Consider the following 25,262-nt stretch of genomic DNA (forward strand, 5'->3'; position numbering starts at 1 on the left):
GGATCTTCCCGGACCAGGGCTCAAACCCGTGTCCCCTGCACTGGCAGGCGGATTCTTAACCACTGCACCACAATCGAAGCCCTCAAAAATTGTTAGATGAATAAAATGAACAAATAGATGCCAAATTAACTTCATTTCTTATCAGTAATGCAGATAGATGAGAACATTGCCTGTATTTATTTGAAATAGCCTGGGGACTTAAACAGATGTTAAATCTTGGAACGTGGTTTACATTTGAAGTAATGTCAGTATCCTCTGTGTTTTTGCAAAAACTTTGTTGCCCAAGAAAGCAGTGTTCTCACTAACTAGATAGGTGCATTGGAACAATTTGTGGGTAGCTTAAGCCATTCAGTAGCTGTCAACTTTCTAGATTTCTTGGCATTACAAATTTTAAAGTGTGGTTATAGCAGCTAAATGACTTTTTTAACTTTTGAGGTAGCCAAAACAAGTCTGGGAAAAAGTTCATATGAAATGAGTTCAGGGGTCAAAAGTAATAACCTTAGGAAAACTAGTGACTCACCCAAAGAGATGGAGTAACTGAAGGTCATTCTTACTGTCTCCTGAAGGCACCTGACCTTCTCTAATTATTTTTATTTGGGGATTTTCAGTTCTGTTCCTATTCTTGGATTTTTTAAAAAAAAAACAAAACCTAGTCAGCAGTTCTCTTGATTCTCATTTTCTCTTATTTTAAGTGCTTTTCTCTGGCAGTAAAAATTAGTATGTAACTGCACATTTAATGTGAAATGATGCAGAACTTATTCATTACACTGAAACTGAAAGATGGTTAGCATTAGAAACACATGCTTCATGTCTAATACAAAGAATGGGTGTTCATCTTTTCCCTCCTGCTGGACGTGGTGAATTTCAGTAAGCCCTCATGTGCTAAGTTAGGATCTGTGTCTACCTTCATATTTTTACTCCTTCTCCCTCTTCTCTGCTTTCCCTTTTGTTTTCCTCTCACCTTTGCTTTTTTCCTTCCTTCCATGATGATTAATTTCTGAGTTAGACTCTGAATTAGGTGCTGGGAATATAAAGATGAATAAAATATAGTTCCTGTCCTTTAGATATACTTAAGCCTTAAATTTATATACTAAGGGAATTTCAGAAAGTACTGTTTCTCTAAAACTTTGTTTTTTTCTTTTTTTTTAACATCTTTATTGGAGTATAATTGCTTTACAATGTTGTGTTAGTTTCTGCTGTATAACAAAGTGAATCAGCTATATGTATACATATATCCCCATATCCCCTAAAAAGCTTTGTTTTTAATACATGTTTGATAAAACATGCATGCATAGCAGATTCAAAGTGTTTAGTAAAACTTTTTCCTATTAAAATGTAATTTGAATTAATCTCAGGAATCTTTTAATCTATTGCATGGCACATTGTATGAACTCTTATATTTCTGTCATGTAATTTTCATATATTATTCTTAGAGATAAATAATCAGTTTTATTTTGACCAGGAGGCCTATTGAATTCTCTTCTTGGACTTAATGGCATTAATGATGAACTGATAGAATCAGAATTTACATGTCACACTAATGAAGTTTTCCTCCCTTTCATGTCCAGGTGTGCCAGATGGTGCCAATGCCAGCCAATCACCTCCCTGTGGGCAGCACTATGAGCACCGTGCACCTTTCTTCAGATGGTACTTACTTCTATTGGATCTGGTCTCCTGCCAGTCTGAATGAGAAAACACCTAAGGGACATTCTGTCTTCATGGACATTTTTGAACTTGTGGTAAGTTTTACTTTCTCATTTTATGTCTTTGCAGAGACATTTTTTACTTGGTTTCTTTTTATAATTGGTTTACAAAGGACCTAAGAAACTTGGAGTACTTGTACAGTGTATTCACTCTTGCCTCAGTTGACTTTTCTCTTGGATGTCTTTGAAGATTTCTTTGTTTGGAGTTGTATGACACAAATAAAGCCAAGGTTTTTGAAGATTAATCTAGCAACAGAGTGGAGATAAGGATAGTTAATGTGTAGACAGTGGGGCTTTTAAGTAGAAATGCTCATAAGCTTGTTGGAAATTTGGAACTAAATTGCACTAGCAAGATTGGATCTACAGATGGATATTGGGAGTCCCCAAGAGAGATGACAGTTGATATTGTGAGAAGGCAGTCATTCATTCATTCGTTAGATATTGGCTAAGTATCTACTGAGAGCCAGGCATGGTGGTATCTAGGTGGTGGGAATACAGTGATGGGCAAGGGGGACAGGACCCTTGCTCAAATGGAGCTTGTATTCTGGCTGGTGGGTGGGTTGAGTTGTGGTGGTGGTGGTGGTGGAGAGACAAAACATTAACCATAAACAGTTGAACAGATATGTGGACAACATAATTTGAGGTAGTGAAGGAAAAGTAGTAGCTAACCAGATGAAGAAGTTGGGGAATATGGAGGGAAGAACATGGTAGGAAAGGGAGACCACAAATGGAAAAGCTCTGTGGAGGAAGCGAGCATGTGTTTTATTGGAAATGACAGTGGGCCAGAGTGGTTGAGTGCAGAGAGAAGAGCTTGGGGCAAGGAGAGACTGGAAACCATGGTGGTCCAGATCTGCACTGTCTAATATAATAGCCAGTAGCCACATGTGGCTATTTAAATTAATCAGAATTAAATACAACTAAAACTTTAGTTGCTCAGTTGCATTAGCCACGTTTCAAGTCCTCAGTAGCCACGTGTGGCTGGCTAGTGGCTACCATGTTGAACATCAAAGATAGAGAACATTTCCGTCATTGAAGAAAGTTCTATTGGACAGCACTGGTCTAGATCATATTTGTAGAGACTTGTAAGGAAAAAATTGCCCCAAGCCAGGTATGTGACAAAACCTTTTTACATAATGTAATTTACAGCCTCCTTCTGGGAAGAAATTAGCATTCCTGAAGGAAAAAAAAAAAACACTGAAGCAATTTCTGATAAACTTTAATGGGGTTAAAACTTGTTCTGGGAAAGAAGTCATCCATCCTGCCAGTTAAATATCAGTCTAGTAACTTTTAACTGTACATTCTTTTTTTTTTTTTCTATCTAGTTTCTCAGTATTCTCAAATCATTATCTTTTCTTATAAAATGTCTTAGCCAGAGTGAGTCTTTGAATTGATCTGCTAGAGATTGTACTACTAGAAGATGTGTTCATAATTAAATTGTTAGAAATGCCTTTTTTTTAAAAAGTTGTTTTTAAACAGACCTAACGAGCTAGTTAAAAGATTTAGGTCTTTGTCCTAAGAATAATGGGAAAACATCAAAGAATTCCCCTTTCCCTTATATGCTTTTGTTAAATTAAAAAATATCTATATCAAAGAAAAACATGTACATGGATTGATTACAACTTGAGGTAGCACATCTAGGCTCATAATGAAAAGTGAAAGTCTCTTGCCCCATCCCTAGCATGTTCCTTATAGACAGTTACTTTAATGGTGTCAGCTTTTCCTTCTTCTGGCTACTTTCATATCTCTAAGTAAAAGGCTTATATTGCTGTTTCTTGGTTTATTAACCCCATATATTGTGTGTGTGTGTGTGTGTGTGTGTGTGTTTGTGTGTGTGTGTGTTTTGGTTTTTTTGTTTTTTGCTGTGATAGATGAGCATTTGGCTCAGTTCATCCCCTTTCTTTCCTCCTTCTTCCTAATGTATTTATTTCATTCATTTTAATTCCTCTTTGGAGGAGAGTATCTTTGTAACTTATAGTTAAACCTTTATTACTTGTTCCTCAGCTCTAGGTAGTATCTCTTGTCCCCCAACTTTAGAAGATGGAGATAGTAGTGTCCCTTCCTGTCCTTCAGTGTGGGCAAAGCCAAAACTAAAAGTATATGTTCAGGGGAATCCCAAGAGAAAGAGGTGATTCTTAAGACTTAGAGAGTCTTAAGAATTGGTAGCATAAGGTGTGATACAGAGCCATCGTGAGACAGGGGTATAAACTGAAGTTTGCAAAAGGAACTGTCATCACCCTTCCTGGTGCGCACAACATTTTTGCTCAGATGCCAGCTGCCCCGGCAAAAGTCTAGATGTTTATTGTCTGAAGAAACCAAACCAAACCTGGAAAAAAAGATCCCAATATGCTGACATTGTGGTTCATCTAAAGAAAAGACTTGCTGCCCCAGTGAATCACCCACAAGTGATGCCTTCCAGTAAGCAAGCCTCAACCATGTGCATAGTATTCCTGACTAGTGCTGAACTGTTAAAAACAGACACAAAAACCCCCCAAACAAACAAAACCCAAAACTTTGAAGAGGTATGAGTGTGGAGGGGAGAGGAATAGATTAAAAAAGGTTGGCAAAATAGTGATAATTATTGAAGCCAGGTGATGGGTACATGGGGGAGCTCATTATACTATTCTTTCTTCTTCTGTGTACATTTAAAAATTGCCCGAATAAAAAGTTCTTTAAAAAAATTTAAAGCAGATCATTGAGACTCTCTAGACAAATAAGGGAAGTCTCCAGTTTGGAAACAAAAAATAAGAAAAAGAAATCAGAAAAACAGCTAATAGAGTAAAATAAAACTTCATAAGCACTTACTACTCTGTGAGATATGAGAAGGTATTGTATTCATAAAGTAGAACAGGATGTCATGAAAAAAGAAGTATCAGAATGAGAAAGAGCTCCTGGGAATTTAAAACTGTGATTGTCAAAGTTTGAAAATTAATAAAAGGATTAAAGATAAGAAATCTCCTAGAAAGTAGGACAAATAAAGAACAGTAAATATGAGATGATAAAAGATAAAGGAGTAATCCATCTAAAGTCTTGGTAACAGGAGTTCCAAAAAGAGAACAGAAAATAAAGAGGAAGATATGATCAAAGAAATAATAGAAGAAAAATGGCAGATTGAAGGGCACTGGTGTCCAGATTAAAAGGTATCCGGCACAGTGAGTGAAAAATGTGCATACTGTGGCACATCATCTTGAAATTTCAGATTATCAGGAACAAAGAGGATTCTAAAGCTTCTAGAAATAAAATAAAATCATGTACAAATAATGAAGAATAAGAAGAGCACCAGGCTGTTCAGTAGCATTACTGGATGTGAAAATGGGGCAGTACTTTCAAAATTCTGAGGGAAATCAATTTCTAACCCAGAAGTCAGTAGTCAACCAAAGTATCAATCAGTTGTAAAGACAACATAAAGATATTTTTAGACATATAGTTATACAATCAAAAGCCCATCCCTGACCTGGAGGAAATAGAACAACTAAAAGCCTCTGCCAGTGGCATGGAATAAAAAGTTGGGGAGGAAGGAGCCTGCTCTAGATTAAAAGAACAACCTTTGAGTCACTTTTGGAGTCTGAATCAATCAAACCAATTGTAGAAAAAAAAATTTGGTGACAATTTGGAATTTGAATATAAAATGAGTATTAGAGGAAACCAAGGGGTTTATTCTTCTTTTGAAAGTGTGATAATGGCATTGTGATTATATAAGAAAATGTCCATATTTTTAGAGATGTGTAGTGAAGTATTCAGAAGTGGAATTAGATGATATCTAGGACATGCTTTATTTTTAAAAATTTTTACTGGAGTATAGTTGATTTACAGTGTTGTGTTAGTTTCAGGTGTACAGCAAAGTGAATCAGTTATACATATACATATATCCACTCTTATTTAGATTCTTTTCCCATATAGGCCATTACAGAGTATTGAGTAGAGTTCCCTGTGCTATACAGTAGGTCCTTATTAGTTATCTATTTTATATATAGTAGTGTGTATATGTCAGTCCCAAGTCTGGGATATGCTTTAAAATGCTTGAGCAAAAAGAGATGGGTGGGTTAAACAGATTTGGCCTTGTCTGGTTAATAGTTGAATCTGGATGATGGATATATGGAGGTTCACTATACTATTCACTATTTTTGCATTTTTGAAATTTTTCATCGTAAGATAAAAAATTCTTAAACATCACTGGCCACTAGTTTAGCAGCTTCTAAAACGCTGACTTCAGGGACTTGGTGGTCCAGTGGTTAAGACTTAGCCTTTCAGCGCAGGGGGTGCGGGTTTAGTCCCTGGTCAGGGAGCTAATATCCCACATGCCTTGCGGCCACAAAACCAAAAACATAAAACAGAAGTAATGTTGTAACAAATTCCATAAAGACTTTAAAAAAATGGTCCACATCAAAAAAAATATTTAAAAAATAAAATAGGGCTTCCCTGGTGGCGCAGTGGTTGAGAGTCTGCCTGCCAATGCGGGGGATACGGGTTCGAGCCCTGGTCTGGGAAGATCCCACGTGCCGCGGAGCGGCTGGGCCCGTGAGCCACAATTGCTGAGCCTGCGCGTCTGGAGCCTGTGCTCCACAACAAGAGAGGCCGCGACGGTGAGAGGCCCGCGCACTGCGATGAGGAGTGGCCCCCACTTGCCGCAGCTGGAGAGAGCCCTCGCGCAGAAACGAAGACCCAACACAGCCAAAAATAAATAAATAAATAAATAAATAAATAAAATTAAAAAAAAAAAAAAGGGGGGGGGCAATCAGTGGAACCTGCCTCACAGGTTTATAGGGAGGATTAAATTTAAAAAAAAAAAAAAAATAAAAAATAAAATAAAATAAAATAAAATGCTGACTTGGGAAGGTAAACATAGATAGATATCTATCTGGCTTTCTGCCTATGGTACTTTCACAGAAGGGAACGCTGTGTAGCCATTAAAAAGCATGGGGCAGATCTGCATCGATTGAAGTAGATTAATTTCCAAGTTATATTGTTTAGTACAAAAAGCTAGGTTCAGAGCACTGTGTGTAATCACTACCTGCTGTGTGATAAAAGTTGTGGCTGGTGGGGAGGCGCGGATACTCTCTGGAATTGTCCTTCTCCTATGATAACAGCTTTCCTCTCTCAGTGGATCACTCCCCACAGCATACAAATACATGAGAGAATATCCAGCCTTGAAAAATCAAAACCAACTCCCTTGACCCACACCCGCCTCCACTCCCCTATCTTTGGCTCCCATTTACAGCAATATGCTTAAAAGAGTTTATTTTTACTGTTCTGTGTTCTTTCCTCCCATTCTCTCTTGAACCTGCTCCAGGTTCTTGTATCCTCATCACACCACCGAAACAGCTCTTCCCGAGTTCATCAGGGACTTCCACAATAGTCAATTCAAGGGCATCTCAGTTTTCTTTTTACTTGACCTTTTAGCAGTATTTAACGTGGTTTCACCCCCTCTGCCATTCTTGAAACGGTTTTCACTTGGACTTTGGGACACCCATAGGACTTCTCCTGTCACTGGTTGTTCCTGCCCAGCCTGTCTTCTCTACCTCTCAACAGTCACGGGCACCAGGACCTATTTCCAGGACCCTTTCTCTCTACTCTATCTGCTCTTACTCCCTTGTTGATCTCATCCTATCTTGTAGCTTGAAACACATCTCTATACAGATAATGCTCAAATTTGCTTCTCAGCCAAAACCTGTCCCTGAAGCTCTAGATGCGTATTGATGTGGGTGGGTGTTTGTATATGCACAGAATATGAGACTTTTCCGGTTGGAAGTCTGATAGTTCCCTCACGCTAAACATGCCCTCTACCAAACTCCTGATTTTACTCCAGACCTGCTTCTCCTGCAGGCTTTCCCATTTCAATTCATGGCATCTGTGTCCTTTCAGTGCTGGCCAAAGACCTTGGTGTCCCTCTCTATTCCTCTTTCTTTCCTTCCCAAATTCCATGTCCAGTCATCATATGCTGTCTGCTTTACCTTCAGAGTGTCTCCCAAATCCCATTCACCTCTGTAAAGGTATTGTGTGATTTGGGCCCCCTCTCACCCCACTCCAGCCACACCTGGCCTCCTTGCTGACATACAAACACACTGAATGTGCTCCCCCACTCTGGGCCTTTGTGCTGGGCTGTCATCGTGCAGATAACCAGATGGCTTGTTCTCACTTTTTTTAGGTCTCTGCTCAAATATCACCTTATCAGAAAGACCTTTCTGACCATTCTTTATAAATTATTTTATACAAGATATAATCCTGTCCCTCCTTATCCCTTTTACCTTGCTTTTTCTTTGTGGCTCTTATTACTACCAATTTATTTGCTTATTTATTGACTGTCTCCCTTGCCTAGAATGTCAGCTCTAGGGCAGGGATTTTGTTCTCTTTTGTTGACTGCTGTGTCCCCAGCACCTAGAACAATGTGCCTGGCACACAGTAGGTGCTTACTAGATATTTGTTGAATGAGTGGAAGCATCACAAGAAACTGGCAACATTGGTTGCATCTGGGGAGGGAATGTAGTGGGGAAGGAATTGCTTTCCACCGTTCATCTTTCTTTGTGTTTTAAAAGTTTAAAAATGGGCTATAAAAAATTAAATTTGGGGGACTTCCCTGGCAGTCCAGTGGTTAAGACTTCGGCTTCCAATGCAGGGGGTGAGGGTTCGATCCCTGGTCGGGGAGCTAAGATCCTACATGCCTCGTGACCAAAAAACCAAAACATAAAACAGAAGCAATATTGTAACAAATTCAATAAAGACTTTTTAAAAAATTAAATTTTTATAAAGTTTTATAAATTTTTATAAGAAGGAGGACTTGGTTAACAGCAATGAATTCTGTTCAGAAGTCAAGATTGAGCCTGAAAGAGGTCTTTTGAATGGAGAATATGGAGGCTATTGGTGGTAGCCTTAGCAAGAGCTGTTGGGGAGGGTAAGGGGTGGAAGCCAGATGGAGCTGGCTGAGGAGTGAGGTGGAGAAGATGGTGGTGAAGAATAGATAATTCTCTCCAGACGTTTACAATGAAAAAAGGAGAGAAATCAGCGGGGAGGTAGTGGAGTAGATTGTGGGGACATGGAAGTATTTTTAACTTTGCTTTTTAAACCTTAAATTATTGAATAGATAATAAAATAATCTGCTTCAGAAATCACAAATTACAGGGCTTAGCCATAGCTCTCTGGTGAACTGCCTAGGCCAAACCAGACACCACCCCCGCCCCTGCACAAAATTATCTATAAAATGAGGGCTTCAGATTGGATGATTCCAAGGGTTCTAGCCCTGAGATTTTTTCCCCAGCTTTATTGCGGTATAACTGACAAAACTGTATATTTTTAAGATTTACAGTGTGATGATTTGACACATGTATATATTGTGAAATGATTACCACAATCAAGTTAGTGAACAAATCCATCACCTCACATAGTTGCCATATTTTTGTGTGTGCTTGTGCTAAGAACATTTAACATCTACTCTTTTGGCAGATTTCAAGTGTACAATACTGTATTATTAACTATAGTCACCATGCTGTATGTATATTAGATCCCCAGAACTTATTTATCTTCCAACTGAAAGTTCATATCCTTTGACCAACATCTCCCCATCACCCCCCACCCTGGCAACTACCATTGAAACTACTGTTTCAGCCAGCTCAACTTTTTATCTTCCACATATAAATGAGATCGTACAGTATTTGTCTTTCTCTGTGTGACTTATTTCACTTAGCATAATGCCCTCAAATTTTTTTTTTAATTTTTATTGGAGTATAGTTGATTTACAATGTTGTGTTAGTTTCAGGTATACAGCAAAGTGATTCAGTTATATATATACATGTATCCACTCTTTTTTTAGATTCTTTTCCCATATAGGCCTTTACAGAGTATTGAATAGAGTTCCCTGTGCTATACAACAGGTTCTTATTAGTTATCTATTTTATATATAGTAGTGTGCATATGTCAATCCCAATCTCCCAATTTATCCCTCCCTCCCCTTATCCCCTGCTAACCTTAAGTTTGTTTTCTATATCTGTGACTCTACTTCTTTACTTTGCAGATTCATGAAAAATTTTGGTTTCTAATTCACTTTGTTATAAAGCGCAAACTAACACACCATTGTAAAGCAATTATACTCCAATACAGATGTTAAAAAATACACATTTAATAAAATAAAATAAAGGCATTAAAAAAATTTTGGTTTCTAAATAGTATAAATATTTGCTACATAAATGTGGCTAATGATTATTATTGGAAAGAATTAGATTTGCTGTGAATTATGATTTCAGCCAGATACTTGGAAGTATTGGTAAGTTTCTCTCCAAATTTAGTGATTGTTATGTTGTTTTAATGTTTTAAAAATATTGTCTTTTAAAAAGATAATATAGTGCTAAACAATACACTACTTAATAACCAAGAGATCACTGAAGAAATCAAAGAGGAAGTCTAAAAATACCTAGAAACAAATGACAATGAAAACACGACTACCCAAAACCTATGGGATGCAGCAAAAGCAGTTCTAACAGGGAAGTTTATAGCAATACAATCCTACCTTAAGAAACAAGAAACATCTCAAATAAACAACCTAACCTTACACCTAAAGCAATTAGAGAAAGAGAACAAAAAACCCCCAAAGTTAGCAGAAGGAAAGAAATCATAAAGATCAAGTCAGAAATAAATGAAAAAGAAATGAAGGAAACGATAGCAAAGATCAATAAAACTAAAAGCTGGTTCTTTGAGAAGATAAACAAAATTGATAAAGCATTAGCAAGACTCATCAAGAAAAGAAGGGAGAAGGGCCTTCCTGGTGGCACAGTGGTTGAGAATCTGCCTACTAATGCAGGGGACACGGGTTCGAGCCCTGGTCTGGGAAGATCCCACATGCCGCGGAGCAACTAGGCCCGTGAGCCACAACTACTGAGCCTGCACTTCTGGAGCTTGTGCTCCACAACAAGAGAGGCCACGATAGTGAGAGGCCCGCACACCGCGATGAAGAGTGGCCCCCACTTGCTGCAACTAGAGAAAGCCCTTGCACAGAAACGAAGACCCAACACAGCCAAAAAAATAAAAATAAATAAATAAATAAATTTTTTTTAAAAAAAGGGAGAAGACTCAAATCAATAGAATTAGAAATGAAAAAGGAGAAGTAACAACTGACACTGCAGAAATACAAAGGATCATGAGAGATTACTACAAGCAACTATATGCCAGTAAAATGGACAACCTGGAAGAAATGGACAAATTCTTAGAAATGCACAACCTTCCGAGTCTGAACCAGGAAGAAATAGAAAACATGAACAGAACAATCACAAGCACTGAAATTGAAACTGTGATTAAAAATCTTCCAAAAGGGCTTCCCTGGTGGCGCAGTGGTTGAGAATCTGCCTGCCAATGCAGGGGACACGGGTTCGAGCCCTGGTCTGGGAGGATCCCACATGCCACGGAGCAACTGGGCCCGTGAACCACAACTACTGAGCCTGCGCGTCTGGAGCCTGTGCCCCGCAACAAGAGAGGCCGCGATGGTGAGAGGCCCGCGCACCGCGATGAAGAGTGGTCCTCACTTGCCGCAACTAGAGAAAGCCCTCGCACAGAAACGAAGACTCAACACAGTCATAAATAAATAAATAAATAAATAAAAGAACGTGAATTTCTTTAAAAAAAAAGAAGAAAAATCTTCCAAAAAACAAAAGCCCAGGACCACATGGCTTCACAGGCGAATTCTATCAAACATTTAGAGAACAGCTAACACCTATCCTTCCAAACTCTTCCAAAATATAGCAGAGGGAAGAACACTCCCAAACTCATTCTACGAGGCTACCATCACCCTGATACCAAAACCAGACAAAGATGTCACAAAGAAAGAAAACTGCAGGCCAATATCACTGATGAACATAGATGCAAAAATCCTCAACAAAATACTAGCAGACAGAATCCAACAGCACATTAAAAGGATCATACACCATGATCAAGTGGGGTTTATCCCAGGAATGCAAGGATTCTTCAGTATACGCAAATCAATCAATGTGATACACCATATTAACAAATTGAAGGAGAAAAACCATATGATCATCTCAATAGATGCAGAGAAAGCTTTCGACAAAATTCAACACTCATTTATGATAAAAGCCCGCCAGAAAGTAGGCACAGAGGGAACTTTCCTCAACATAATAAAGGCCATACATGACAAACCCACAGCCAACATCATCCTCAATGGTGAAAAACTGAAACCATTTCCACTAAGATCAGGAACAAGACAAGGTTGCCCACTCTCACCACTATTATTCAACATAGTTTTGGAAGTTTTAGCCACAGCAATCAGAGAAGAAAAAGAAATAAAAGGAATCCAAATCGGAAAAGAAGAAGTAAAGCTGTCACTGTTTGCAGATGACATGATACTATACATAGAGAATCCTAAAGATGCTACCAGAAAACTACTAGAGCTAATCAATGAATTTGGTAAAGTAGCAGGATACAAAATTAATGCACAGAAATCTCTTGCATTCCTATACACTAATGATGAAAAATCTGAAAGTGAAATTAAGAAAACACTCCCATTTACCATTGCAACAAAAAGAATAAAATATCTAGGAATAAGCCTACCTAAGGAGACAGAAGACCTGTATGCAGAAAACTATAAGACACTGATGAAAGAAATTAAAGATGATACAAATAGATGGAGATATACCATGTTCTTGGATTGGAAGAATCAACATTGTGAAAATGACTCTACTACCCAAAGCAATCTACAGATTCAATGCAATCCCTATCAAACTACCACTGGCATTTTTCACAGAACTAGAACAAAAAATTGCACAATTTGTATGGAAACACAAAAGACCCCAAATAGCCAAAGCAATCTTGAGAAAGAAAAACGGAGCTGGAGGAATCAGGCTCCCTGACTTCAGACTACACCACAAAGCTACAGTAATCAAGACAGTATGGTACTGGCACAAAAACAGAAATACAGATCGATGGAACAGGATAGAAAGCCCAGAGATAAACCCAAGCACCTATGGTCATCTTATCTTTGATAAAGTAGGCAAGAATATACAGTGGAGAAAAGATAGTCTCTTCAATAAGTGGTGCTGGGAAAACTGGACAGCTACATGTAAAAGAATGAAATTAGAACACTCCCACACACCATATACAAAAATAAACTCAAAATGGATTAAAGACCTAAATGTAAGGCCAGACACTATAAAACTCTTAGAGGAAAACATAGGCCGAACACTCTATGACATAAATCACAGCAAGATCCTTTTTGACCCAGCCCCTAGAGAAAGGGAAATAAAAACAAAAATAAACAAATGGGACCTAATGAAACTTAAAAGCTTTTGCAAAGCAAAGGAAACCATAAAGAAGACGAAAAGACAACCCTCAGAATGGGAGAAAATATTTGCAAGTGAAGCAACTGACAAAGGATTAATCTCCAAAACATAGAAGCAGCTCATGCAGCTCCATATCAGAAAAACAAACAACCCAATCCAAAAATGGGCAGAAGACCTAAATAAGACATTTTTCCAAAGAAGATATACAGATTGCCAACAAACACATGAAAGAATGCTCAACATCATTAATCATTAGAGAAATGCAAATCAAAACTACAATGAGATATCATCTGACACCGGTCAGAATGGCCATCATCAAAAAATCTACAAACAATAAATGCTGGAGAGGGTGTGGAGAAAAGGGAACCCTCTTGCACTGTTGGTGGGAATGTAAATTGATACAGCCACTATGGAGAACAGTATGGAGGTTCCTTAAAAAACTAAAAATAGAACTACCATACGACCCAGCAATCCCACTACTGGGCATATACCCTGAGAAAACCATAATTCAAAAAGAGTCATGTAAGCAACCTAGCCAGGACATGGAAGCAACCTAAGTGTCCATCAACAGATGAATGGATAAAGAAGATGTGGCACATATATACAATGGAATATCACTCAGCCATAAAAAGAAACGAAATTGAGTTATTTGTAGTGAGGTGGATGGACCTAGAGTCTGTCATACAGAGTGAGGTAAGTCAGAAAGAGAAAAAGAAATACTGCATGCTAAAACATATATATGGAATCTAAAAAAAAAAAAAAAAAGGTCGTGAAGAACCTAGGGGCAAGACAGGAATAAAGACACAGACTTACTAGAGAATGGACTTGAGGATACGGGGAGGGGGAAGGGTAAGCTGGGACAAAGTGAGAGAGTGGCATGGACATATATACGCTACCAAACGTAAAAGAGATAGCTAGTGCGAAGCAGCCGCATAGCACAGGGAGATCAGCTCGGTGCTTTGTGACCACCTAGAGGGGTGGGATAGGGAGGGTGGGAGGGAGGGAGATGCAAGAGGGAAGAGATGTGGGGACATATGTATATGTATAACTGATTCACTTTGTTACAAAGCAGAAACTAACACACCATTGTAAAGCAATTATACTTGAATGAAGATGTTAAAAAAAAACCCCAAAAAACAAAACAAGAAAAAAACAAACCGAAAAAAGTTGAATTTGTTGGGAATAAAATTTACTAAAGAAATTGTGTGGTGAGCCAATATGCTGCTTAAAAACAAAAAAAAAGATAATATAGTTACAAAACTCAAATGGTACAAAAGTCTCTCACCTACCCTGCCTCAAGTCCAATTTCCCTCCCCAGAGGCAAGTAATGTTAACATTTTCCTCTGTATCCTTCCAGAGGTAATGCGAGAACATAGGAACAAATATACACGTATGTTTTTGTTTTTCTGTTTTTACATGAATGGTGATTTGTTATTCACATTCTTCTGCACCTTGCTCCAGTGGAGTGATGAGAGGGTTGAGTGATGAGTGGTGAAGTTGGAGAGGTAGCCAGGGCCACTTCTTGCAAATACCAGGGCCTTGCAAGGTATTTGGATTTTATCGCAGGTGACATGGGAAGCTCTTGGAGAGTTTTGAGCAGGATGTGGTTTTAAAAGTTCATTGTAGCTTTTGGGTCAAGAATAGACTAAAGCAAGATTTAAAGATTCTTAGAGAGACTAAACAGCTATAGAAGGGACCATATATTTTATAATCACAAAAAATATTAAAAACATATTTTTGGAAGCTTGAACACCACCAGTGTTCTTCCATTGTGTCATTTTTCATGAAAATCAGCTGAATTTGATCTACACACTAGCTCGGATTGAGAGAGAACTAAGGGATTGAAGGATTACCTAAACTGAATAGGTCAGAGTAGGATCCAACAAACTATACTTGTCTCTCAAAATGATTTCTTATTAACTCAGAATGAAATTAGATAACTAATTGTTATATAAGGTAAACTATAGAAATATGGTCTTAAGCTGTAATTAATACTGAAACTATTATTAATATAAAACAACCTCTAACATTTGGGTCATAGAATTTCTCTGACTTGGGGTATCTGCTGCTGCTCAATAAACCACCCCCAAAACTAAGTGACTTCAAGCAACAGTGAATTAAAGGTTAACGGGACTCAGCTGGGTGATTCTTCACCACATGGTGAAGCTGAGGTCACACCCACAGCTTCACTCAACTTGGAGCTTGACTGGGCCTATAACATTCAAGTTGGCTTCTTCCAGAGTCTCTCTCCACTTGATGTCAGTAATCTAGGTTGAGCCTGTTGACAGCACAGAGGCTGGCTTTCAGATGGGAGCTTTTCAAGATGACAAGTGCTTATCAAGCTTCTGCTTGCATCATGCTTTCTAATGGCCAAGCCCAGACTCTATGTAGGAGGGGACTAAAGAAGGGCATGAATGTTAGGACACATCATTCACCAGGGCCACCAATGTGATAGTCCACCACTTGCAGTCACAGGCCTTTTGAAGCTCTAAGGCACTTAGAATTCTGGCCTTTAAGATTATAGAATAACTGAGGCATGGAATCTTCCTGCCTGATTTGGTTACCTGTACACTGGACACATCCCTGCTTGAGAATCTTCTATGACTCTCTTTTACCTTTTCAGGGCACATGTTTTACATCTTCACTTCTATTTTGCTCTGAGAGTTCTTCCTGCCCCCATGTGCTTTGTATAAACTGCTGTTTTTGTCTTGTTTATGTCTCTTCCTAAACATAGTCAGTATAGTAACGGACACACGAGGTCCCTCTCCCCCTTCACCTGATGGGTTTATTATTTCCTTTAAATTATGATCTGGCTGACTGAGATGCCCTTCATTCATCCTGTGTTAATCTAGTGCCTTGTCTGAGTAGCAGGGTAATAAGCCTTTGTTTTCAAGGTGCTTACGTTAGAGTGTGGGGAATGAGTAAGAAAGGAAACAACAAGAACAAAATAATTTCAGCAACTGATAAATGCTGGGGAGAAAATAAAACAGGATAATGCGATAGAGAGTGAGGGGGCATGAAGGTGGGGAGCCGCTCCAGTTTGCCTGGCAGATAGGGCCATTCTGAGGAAGGACATTTGAACGGAGACGAGAATGATGAGAAGCAGCCATCCATCCTGCCAGAGAGGGCAACCAGCCATCCCCGTTGGCCTGGGCCTGAGAGATTTCTTGGGACATGGGACTTTCAGTGCTAAAACCAGGACAATCTCGGGCAAACCAGAACTAATCCAGTCCAGGAAGAGGGATCAGCAAGTACAGGCCTAGCGTACAGACATTTTGGAGGGGCGACAGAAGGCAGTGCGGCTGAAAGTGTGGTGAGAAAGGGGGAGCAGAGGCAGGCCATCCGGGGAGGTCAGTGGATGTTGGGACCCCATGGACCTTACCAGTAGGTTGGATTTTATTATAAGTGTGTTGGGAAGCTGCTGCAGGGTTTCAGACAGGGAAGGAGATGGTTTTATTTACATTTGTAAATAAATCATTGGCTGGTGTGTGGAGAGTAAAGCATATGGGGTCAAAGTGGAAACAGGGAGACCAGTTGAGAGGCTGGATGGTCATTGGGTTTGAGGTGGTGGCTTGGGCCAGGAAGGGAGCCAGAGGGAAGCTTCTCATCGTTACTAACTCTGTGCTGCTTCTTACTCCTCCCAGGCTCTTCCCCTCCTTTCTAAATCAGTAGTAGCTTCTTCATCCCAAAGAGCTTCTCAGCTAAGTACAGAGGTCCCCAGATTTACCACTTGGGCACCAAAGCCCAGTCCTCCTTGCTTCTCACAGACGCTTTATCAGGCTTTCTTTTCAGTATTTTCAAAGTACTTGAACACAATGATATAATTTTTTTTCTTAAGTTATCTGTTGTTTTTCTCATAGGGCTAGACTGGGTAATGCTTTTGAATGCCAAGTGATTGATTTTTATCTGGATGCCTTTGAAGGGTCATATTTAGAGTTGTGCAGCATAACTAGAGCTATACTTGGTAAAGGGTAATTTAGCTGGGGGGGGGGAGGTAAAATGACGTGGTAAGATGTGGACGTGTTAAATTTTAGGCGACAGCAGGCTGCTCCAGTCGAAATGCTGGGGAGTGGGAGGCAGTTGGAGAAGCGGCACTAGATCTCAGTAGCAAGGCTGGGTCTGTATATAGAAACGTGCGAGCCACCTCGGAGAGGTGGGATTCGATTTGGGCCAGGGCACCGATTTGTTTACTCAGCAAAGCTTCAAGTATTTACTGCGTGCCTCTGAGTGCTAGAAATGTTATGGTGAAAAAGGCAGGCAGGGTCCCGGCTCTTGGGGAGCCAATATTCAGTTGGGGTGGGGAAGGTAGAAGGTCAAACAATAAATGAATTAATGAGTAAGATAATTTCAGAGAATGGTAAATGCTGTGCAGATAAAACTGGGTGCTGTGCTCTGGCTTGTGGGGGGTGGGTGGGTGGGTGGGTGGAGGAGATTCCTCTTTAGATTGGTAATCATAGAAGGCCTCTTCGAGGCGGTGACATTTTACCTGAGACCCGAATGATGGGAAGGAACCAGCCACACATAGAAGGATCTAGGGACAGAGGGTTCCAGGCAGAGGTCTTAGACACCAGAGGCTGGGTCTAACTCTAAGCAAACTCCCATTTAGGTAAGTGGAGATGGGAACCAGCAAATAAGAGGAGAACAAGGAGGGCAGGAACTATCTTGGCTTTGCTCATTAGAAGAGTCCCTTACACATAGGTAAGTGTTCATGTTAAAAAGAAACAAACTGGGATTGTGTTCTACCACCGAGACTGAGGAAGGACAACCTTAAGAGTTCTGGCAACCGTGGCACAACCTACACGGAAGTCAAAAAAAAGGTTGATTTTGGTTTTAGGTTACTCTCGGCCCATCAAGAATGTCCACTTGTTAGAGGGAGCTGAGTTAAGTAGCTGCAAAGTGTTAAAAAGCAGAGGGGAGGAAATAGAAACAGCATTTCAAGCTCTCTAAGAAACTCATTCCCTTACCATTTGTGAATGTCTTGTAAAAGCCTCCCCCCACCAGGTCCAGCCCCTCCGGGAACCTTGCCTGGCTGTGCTCCTCAATTTGCTCTCTTTCTCTTGCCTCTTCTCTGTTACCACCCTTTCACTTTGGACTCTTTTTTGCTTTTTTATTTGCTTCTGGAAGCCTTGCCGCTTTATACTCCTGTTCTCTCTTATCTCTAGTCCTGCCCACCTTTGCTAGTGGCATCTGTTTCTGAGACTGCAGCCAGACCCAGGAGTCTGGGTCTGGAGGGGGCAGTGGGTACAGAGGCTGCATGAGATATATTTGAGACATTTGGCACTGAGTGGGAGTGGAGAATTGGGATGGTATTGCAATGGGCCACCAAGGTTTTGTTTAAGATCTCGGAGGCCTGTGAATATTTGACACCAGGAAATCAGAGAGGGAGACCTTGAGCGTGAAGGGGCAGATGGGAGATAACTGAGGGAGCAGTTAGAGAGGAGGCAGAGTGCTTCTTCCTTAAATAACATGAGGTGAAGTGCTTCTTCCTCTGGATTAAGAGGAAAGGAATAAATGAGGCTGGATACAAAGATTCTTGAGTGGGAAGAGAGATGAGTGGGAGCAGCTTATAGTAAGTGGTCTGGATCTTTTTAGCAATAAAGAAAGCCAGGTGGTCTGCTTAAAGCCAAGCTCAAAATTTGGTGAAGGAATTTTGGAATCACCACTCCAGAGATTTTGCTGGGGAATAATCAAGTGATGAAGGAAGAACTGCCAAGTACCAGCAAGGATCCAGCTTAAACTGGCATATATTTTTAGCAGACAAAGTCTGCCTTTCTCCACAATTGCTTTGCCAATACCCGAGCAGCTGGGGTTAGTGTTGACTGCTGTTAATACAGAGTTTGGATTTTAGCCACTAATTATATTTCAAGAAGACATTATCCTCATGGTTGTACTTAATGGTAAATCAAGATCTGATTGATTTGTTTTCCTCTCATCTTACTTGTACCTGTCAGAAGTTTGTAATTAGTGAGAGCTGCCTGTGGAATTCAATATAAGGAATTTTAATCAACAGCCTTTCATAGAACCTATTAAACTTAGCTCATTACTTTTAAAATCTGGGCTATTATGAAAAATGAAAGCTCTCAAACTTCTTGTAGGCTTCCTTTTGTTCTCAGTTTCTGTAGAGCACCTACTCAGGTACAATTTTGGGAAATGTTTTTGAGTAACCAGATGACAATAATACACTTCTCAAGTAGAAATTTGCTAAATGAATGGAAACAGATATCATTTAAGGACCTCTTTTTCTTTAAATATTAGGTTGAAAATGGTGTATTTGTAGCCAACCCGCTTCAGGAACGCACAATCCTAATGAGAAAAGAGGGCGAGTCTGCAAAAAGCATTAATGAGATGCTTCTGAGCAGACTTTCACGCTACCGAGCCTCGCCTTCCGCAACGCTGGCTGCCCTCACCGGCTCCACCATCTCCAACACCCTGAAAGAGGACCAAGCAGGTAGGCTGCCCGTCGTTTTTCATATGTTTACCTTGTACAGCTCCATTCAGCTATATATATTTTAAGACCTTATTTTTTAGAACAGTTTTAGGTTCGTAGCAAAATTAAAGGGAGGTACAGATTTCTCGTCTACCTCCTGCCCCCACGCATGCACAGCCTCCCTTATTATCAACATCCCCACCAGAGTGGTCCATTTGTTACAGCTGATGAACCCACCCTGACACATCATAATCACCCAGAGTCCATAGTTCACCTTAGGGTTCACTCTTGGTCTTGTACATTCTGTGGGTTTGGACAAATGCATAATGACATATGAGCATTATTATGGCATCATATACAGTGCTTTTATTGCCTTAAAAATCCTCTGTGCTCTACCTGTTCATCCCTCCCCACCCCCCAAGCCCTGGCCACCACTGATCTTTTTATTGTCTTCATAGTTTTGCCTTTTTCAGAATGTCATGTAATTGGATTTATACAGAATGTAGCCTTTTCATATTGGCTTCTTTCACTTAGTAATATGCTTTTAAGATTCCTCCATGCCTTTTCATGGCTTGATACATTCAGCTTGTGATTAGTGCATGCTGCCTGTGGAATTCAGGCAATACTTGTTATTGAGCACTTACAGTGTGCCATACAAAGCACTTTGCTTTACATAGTTCACCGTTTTTAATGTCCTTCCAGTCATTTTTCATTTTTTAAAATTCCAAGCTAATACATACTGTTGGCTGTGGATATGAATTAGCATGACTCTGTAATAATTCAAAGCAGCTCTGTGTTTAATTGTAAATACCTTATCATTACTGTTAGTATAAACTGTTTTCACGTTTAGCATCTGCTTCATGAATGTAAAAACTCACATTTAGCATCATCTTCACTAAATACATTCTTTTTTTTTTAACATCTTTATTGGAATATAATTGTTTTACAATGTAGTGTTAGTTTCTGCTGTATAACAAAGTGAATCAGCTATATGTATACATATATCCCCATATCCCCTCCCTCTTGCATCTCCCTCCCACCCTCCCTATCCCACCCCTCTAGGTCACAAAGCACCGAACTGATCTCCCTGTGCTGTGCAGCTGCTTCCCACTAGCTATCTATTTTACATTTGGTAGTGTATATATGTCAATGCCACTCTCACACTTCGTCCCAGCTTACCCTTTCCCCCTCCCCCGTGTCCTCAAGTCCATTCTCTATGTCTGCGTCTTTATTCCTGTCCTGCCCCTAGGTTCATCAGAACCTTTTTTTTTTTTTTTTAGAACCATTTTTTTTTGACTCCATATATATGTGTTAGCATACGGTATTTGTGTTTCTCTTTCTGACTTACTTCACTCTGTATGACAGACTCTAGGTCCATCCACCTCACTACAAATAACTCAATTTCATTTCTTTTTATGGCTGAGTAATATTCCATTGTATATATGTGCCACATCTTCTTTATCCATTCATCTGTTGCTGGACACTTAGGTTGCTTCCATGTCCTGGCTATTGTAAATAGTGCTGCAAGGAACATTGTGGTACATGTCTCTTTTTTTTTTTTTTTTTTAATTTTATTTATTTATTTATTTATTTTTGGCTCTGTTGGGTCTTTGTTTCTGTGCGAGGGCTTTCTCTGGTTGCGGCAAGTGGGGGCCACTCTTCATCGCGGTGCGCGGGCCTCTCACTATCGTGGCCTCTCTTGTTGCGGAGCACACGCTCCAGACGCGCAGGCTCAGTAGTTGTGGCCCACGGGCCCAGTTGCTCCGCGGCACGTGGGATCTTCCCAGACCAGGGCTTGAACCGATGTCCCCTGCATTGGCAGGCAGATTCTCAACCACTGCGCCACCAGGGAAGCCCACATGTCTCTTTTTGAATTATGGTTTTCTCAGGGTATATGCCCAGTAATGGGATTGCTAGGTCATATGGTAGTCCTATTTTTAGTTTTTCTAAATACATTCTTGACCAAGAAAATAAGAGGCAAACCTTCCACAACAGAGGTTGCTTTTTCTGGAATTTGGCATTTAGTGTTTGCACTTTAATATTTGAAAATAGATAGTATGTTTACAGAGTTTGAAAGTGAAAACAATATAAAAGGTGTATGCAGAGAAATCTTACTCTCGCATCCTTATATATTCAGTACTTGCTCCACCCTACCCCCTATAGGTAGCTCTATTTATTAGTTTTTGTTTATCCTGGCAGTTTTTTTATGCAAAGAGAAATTAAATTAATTTAGAAAGACAAATTTATGTATTTTTATTGTCCTTCTTTTCTCAATAAAAGGTAGCCTTCTAAACACACTGTTCTGTACTTTTAAAGCAGGAATTCTTAACGGGGATAAGCCTTTCAGGGGTTCATAAACATGCTCTCCCAAAGTTTTAAATAACATATGTATCATCATAATTTTTATCAGATTTTCAAGGTCATTTATGACCCCCCCAAAGTCAAGAACCATTATTCTTGAGGAGTTTTCATATTACATACCAACTATATGAATTTATAACAAATCATGACCTGTAGTAAAAGATTAGGCTAGAAAAAGAGCCATGTATAGAAAAATGTATCTGAATTAATATATGTTTAATGAATTTAATGCAGTTTTATGCTTTAATCCTTTTATATATTGAAATGTTAGGAAGAGAAAATATTTGTGATTAATTCATTGTGAGACTATCAAATTTTAAATACTTATTAGTCCATATTAGAATTTAAGGATAGTATTTACTTCCACAGGTCTCTATTGTATCAAATATAAGTAGGGAATTTATTAATAGTTGTTATAACTTGGGTATGTGGATAATTTGAATTATAGGACATACTTTGTAGAGGACAGTCCTATTACCTAAATAAACATTTTCCTGACAAGCTGAAGGCTTGATCTGGGTTTGTCCCTTGGGAGAAAATTGAATACTAGCCTGCACAATAGAAATACTAAAGGAATGTTTGTTACATAAGAAAACATGGGTGATATCAGAAAGTGGACTCAGAAGGCAAGGGTATATTTAGAATCCTGTGAAAACTGGTATCTGTACTCTAAACATGTGATTTCACTCATACTTTTATGCACATTCTCTATGTATTCATTTAACCTGAGGTTGCTACATAAAAATTCACCAGTTATAGGCTAAGTGAACTTTTGACAATTAATTCAGCATTCAGAGGGTCTAGGATTTTTTATTCTGTGATAAACTAATACCTATTACCATGTTAATAAGAATATGTGTATTAAAAACATCTTGGTGAAAACCACGATTGTGTGGTTATGCTCTTTGTGTGGTTATGCTCACAAAGTTGCTAGTTTTTCAGTCGTTGCCCCTTTTGGGTTTCTTACTTATGGAAATTTATGCTACTGGATTTATGTCCTAAATGAAGAATATACTTGTTGGTGGCTTGGAATTTTAAAAAATGGAGCTTTTTAGAACCACAGGCATTCAAAGCAAATGACAGATTAGGTTTCACTTGTCTCATTTTTCTAATCTAAACCATCTAAAGATAGTTTTATGTCTATGTAGGCAGTCATATTTTATACCTTGACAGCTTCCTAGGTAAAACACTCTGACTTTCTGTTGCCATCGTCAATCTTCACTGGACTAATATATAGAAAATCGTTAAATTCACCCTACATTTTCAGATCTGCCAGTGAGTAAGGGAAATAAAAGTACACTTTATACCTCTTGATTAGATACAATAATTATTTTCCTAATGATAGTTTATGTCACTGACCCTAAAAAAAAGAAAATACATCATGGGTTATAAATTCTGCAGACATAAAATTATTTTGTGATAGACATTGTGAAAGCTTTTATTAACTAGTTATGGGTTGAAATTTCTGGTAGATTCCATGTTCAGAGCTGTTTATAATGAATGTAATATCACAAACCTGTTAACAATTTGTTCTATATAAAATGAAAAGATCTCTACTGGAGCACAGTTTCCTAGGGGGAAACATAAACAGTAGGATTCTTCTTTTATTTTGAGATTTAGTCCACGTGAGGGTTCATTCTTTTGAAAGATTTTTATTTTATCTATTTATTTATTTATTTATTTTATTTTAACATCTTTATTGGAGTATAATTGCTGTACAATGGTGTGTTAGTTTCTGCATTATAACAAAGTGAATCAGTCATACATATACATATATCCCCATATCTCCTCCCTCTTGCATCTCCCTCCCACCCTCCCTATCCCACCCCTCTAGGTGGTCACAAAGCACTGAGCTGATCTCCCTGTGCTATGTGGCTGCTTCCCACTAGCTATCGATTTTACATTTGGTGGTGTATATATGTCCATACCACTCTCTCACTTCGTCCCAGCTTACCCTTCCCCCTCCCCATGTCCTCAAGTCCACTGAAAGATTTTTAAAAGGCATAAGGACATATTGAATACTGGGAACACCTTTGAGAAATGTTCAGATCATGTAACCAGGAGGCTTGGGACCAGGCTGTGGAGACAGAAGATCATTATTTTTCCCTTAGCTTATTATTTCTTGCTCTATTTTTTGAGTCTGAGTATATTCTTGTTAGAATTGGGGGCCCCTTCGTTATACTCTAATTTGGTTTGGTAATCAAATTAATCTGTGTGTCAACTATTTCTGCTCACCATTTTCATTCCTTTTTACCAGCGAATACTAGCTGTGGGCTTCCTCTAAAAATGCTTCGGAAGACGCCCATTTACACCTGTGGTACATACTTGGTGATGCTGGTCCCACCTCCAGGGGGATCAGGCAGCTCTGCTACCCGGTCTCTTTTTGGTGGAACAAGTGGTTTGTCGTCTTTAAAAAGTAAGTGAAATTTATTTGTGGCTCTTTTCCCAATTTGTCCCTAACTTTGAAATTTAAGGTTTTTCCTAATAGTGATTTTACACTTGCTCTGTTTACAGATGCTCTTTGATAACAACAAAAAACCTTATCAGTATAGTTATAGGCTAGGAGGAATTAAAAATAGAATTTTTGAAGGTGGTATAATAGTACACTTCTGAAAACTATTGTCCTGTAAAATTACTAGAAATAATAATGAGGTCAGGAAGATTTAAGGAAATAAAATAATCTGTTGCCACTTTATTTACTGACACCGAAAGAACTCTACCCACTGGAGAGCTATGAAAATAAGTCTGTGAAATACCTCCATTTTAGGACACATAAAAATGTATATGATACAAAATAATATATGCAAAAATTCATTAATGTTAAGTGTACATATATATATTTTTTATGTATTTCTTTTTTTTTTTAACATCTTTATTGGAGTATAATTGCTTTACAATGTTGTGTTAGTTTCTGCTGTATAACAAAGTGATCAGCTATATATATGCTGCCGCATAGCACAGGGAGATCAGCTCTGTGCTTTGTGACCACCTAGAGGGGTGGGATAGGGAGGATGGGAGGGAGATGCAAGAGGGAAGGGATATGGGGATATAAGTGTACATATATTTTTATAAAAGAGGGAGGCATACTATAGTAATTAAAGCAATGTGATTTTGGCTTCAGAGTGGACAAATAGTTAAATTGAAAATAATATAGGGCTTCCCTGGTGGTGCAGTGGTTAAGAATCCGCCTGCCAATGTAGGGGACACAGGTTCAAGCCCTGGTCCGGGAAGATCCCACATGCCGCGGAGCACCTAAGCCCGTGCGCCACAACTACTGAGCCTGCGCTCTAAAGCCTGTGAGCCACAACTACTAAGCCTGTGTGCCACAACTACTGAAACCCATGTGCCTAGAGCCCATGCTTCATAACAAGAGAAGCCACCACAATGAGAAGCCTGTGCACTGCAACGAAGAGTAGCCCCTGCTCTCCGCAACCAGAGAAAAGCCTTCGGGCAGCAACAAAGACCCAACTCAGCCAAAAAATAAATAAATAAATAAAATAA

At 39.2% G+C, this 25,262-nt stretch overlaps 1 protein-coding gene across 5 annotated transcripts in view; it reads left to right on the plus strand.

Moving 5' to 3' along the window:
* The window catches only part of HECTD4 (HECT domain E3 ubiquitin protein ligase 4), a 196,340-nt gene that overhangs the window by 60,737 nt on the left and 110,341 nt on the right, over window positions 1-25,262 (plus strand). For all 5 annotated transcript variants that reach the window (XM_059895298.1, XM_059895299.1, XM_059895301.1 and 2 more), the window contains exons 7-9: window positions 1,569-1,739; window positions 19,229-19,421; window positions 24,019-24,177. In XM_059895298.1, the coding sequence (XP_059751281.1) occupies window positions 1,569-1,739; window positions 19,229-19,421; window positions 24,019-24,177 (523 nt within the window). The remainder of the gene's footprint in view (window positions 1-1,568; window positions 1,740-19,228; window positions 19,422-24,018; window positions 24,178-25,262) is intronic.

The sequence above is a fragment of the Balaenoptera ricei genome, chromosome 14 (assembly GCF_028023285.1).
Source record: "Balaenoptera ricei isolate mBalRic1 chromosome 14, mBalRic1.hap2, whole genome shotgun sequence".
Classification (NCBI taxonomy): Eukaryota; Metazoa; Chordata; class Mammalia; order Artiodactyla; family Balaenopteridae; genus Balaenoptera; species Balaenoptera ricei.